Source organism: Martes martes (assembly GCF_963455335.1).
Source record: "Martes martes genome assembly, chromosome: 1".
NCBI lineage: Eukaryota > Metazoa > Chordata > Mammalia > Carnivora > Mustelidae > Martes > Martes martes.
The window spans coordinates 45,554,218-45,556,170 of record NC_137888.1 but is presented as its reverse complement, the minus strand read 5'-3'; the positions used below and the strand labels follow the sequence as shown (position 1 = coordinate 45,556,170).

The following is a 1,953-nucleotide window of genomic DNA, read 5'->3' as shown; positions in this document are numbered from 1 at the left end:
GAGTAATATTCAAATATAGTCCCTTGAAAAAACACAAAGAAAATTAGGAATCAAATATATACAGTGTACTTCTGACAGATGGTTTAGTTTAAGAAGGGATTAATTCTTGAGAACGTGGAATGTGCCAGACTTTGTAAGACTATGCTTTGGAATTTCAGAAATTTGTCAACAATATTAAATGGAGGTGATCTTTACATATACTGGCTTGTATTCCTAGTATTTGTTGTATTTGTTGAAAATTGTAACTCATTACTCTTTGAAACAATTAGTTAATAGTTTAGCTAATTTTTTTTGTGGCGCAGTTTGTGATCTCAAGAATAATTGTTTAATTCATTCTTGAAGTGAGCTAGTAGCTAAGATTTTGGAATACATATTAGCAGAATCTCTCCTTGCAGAACTTATTTATTTGATTCCTATAGTATCATGTTTGAGTAATTGAATAGTTTATGAACAAAGTGGTCCTTTTCTACTTTCTCATATTCCATGATTTTGAAAAACATTTTTTTTCAAATTTAAATTAATTTTCCACAGAGGATGATATTTCTTTTAGAATTTTATAAAAATTTCTTTATAATTTTTTTCATAGCATTTGTTACTTCCTTATTTCTTAGACTATAAATAAAAGGGTTTAATAAAGGGATCACTAGAGTATAAAAAACAGCACCAGGTATATCTTTATCCTCTTCTTTAACTGAATGAGGTCGAATGTACACAAAGAGAAGAGAACCGTAGAATATTGAGACAGAGAGAAAGTGGGATGCACAAGTAGATAAGGCTTTGCCTCTTCCCTCTTTGGATTTCATTTTGAAAATCATGAAAAGGATGCAGAGATAGGAGATTAGGACTATGATAATAGAGAAGACTTGAATTGCACCTGCAAAGATAAATAACATCAATTCATTGATATAAGGATCAACACAGGAAAGTCTGTATAATGGAAAAACATCACAAAAAAAGTGATTAATTTGATTTGACCCACAGAAAGTTAACCTAAAGAGAAACCCTACATGAATCATGGGATGCAGGTTTCCAGCTATATAGGCCCCTGTGATCATCTGAATGCACACTTTCTTTGACATCATGGTGTGGTACTGCAGTGGGCTGCATATGGCCACATAGCGATCATAGGCCATTGCTGCCAGGAGAAAGCAGTCTGTAGTTTCAGCAAGGCAGAGAAAATAAAATTGTGCCATGCATTCATAAAGGGAAATCATTTTGTCCTTTGAAAAGAAGTTCTCTAACACTTTGGGGGTAATGGCACAGGAACAACAGGAATCCATCAGAGCCAGGTTGCCCAGAAAGATGTACATTGGTGTGTGAAGACGATGCTCCATAAAAATCAGTGCCACCAGGCCAAGATTCCCCACCATAGTGATCACATAGATAGTGAGAAACACCACAAACAGGAGGCTCTTCAACTCTGGGTGATCTGTAAATCCTATGAGGATAAATTCAGTGGTCAAGGAGTAGTTATCCTCAGTCATATCCACCTTCTGTTGAGAGAGGAATTCTGGAAATATTATTCTAATTTAGAGTGTGTATAACTTTCCTTCCAGCTTTTTCTTTTTACAGCAAAGAGAAGAGCTTCTTCAAACTTCCCTTAGTATCTCTGGATGCAGACACACAAACCTCTAGGGGATAGTCATTCCCCTAACATGTCAGTTTTATAACCTCAATTCTGAAAATCAGCATTCCTGTGAATATTTTTGTAATTGCGAGAAGAATGCTTACAATGGAAAAGGTTTGTCTTCATGAATTCATGTATGAATAGTGTACAAGTCTTGCATACCAATATTTGGTTCATAGTTGACAAATATTTTCATGTCAATCTTTGTATTAATGATCCTTAAAATAAATTTACGATCAATTTTCATAAATACACATTTTTGTAACTGAGAACAAAGATTTCACATACTCTTCTGGTGGAGTGAATGCCTGAAAATAGCATTCATC

At 34.3% G+C, this 1,953-nt stretch overlaps 1 protein-coding gene across 1 annotated transcript; it reads right to left on the bottom strand.

The window, feature by feature from the left end:
* Nucleotides 1-554: 554 nt before the first annotated feature.
* LOC308337155 (olfactory receptor 5K3-like) lies at nucleotides 555-1,484 on the bottom strand (the record flags this gene model as incomplete). Its single annotated transcript, XM_080795214.1, has 1 exon — nucleotides 555-1,484. One exon carries the CDS (start codon nucleotides 1,482-1,484, stop codon nucleotides 555-557), a length of 930 nt encoding a protein of 309 aa, XP_080651340.1.
* Between the last annotated feature and the right edge of the window lie 469 nt (nucleotides 1,485-1,953).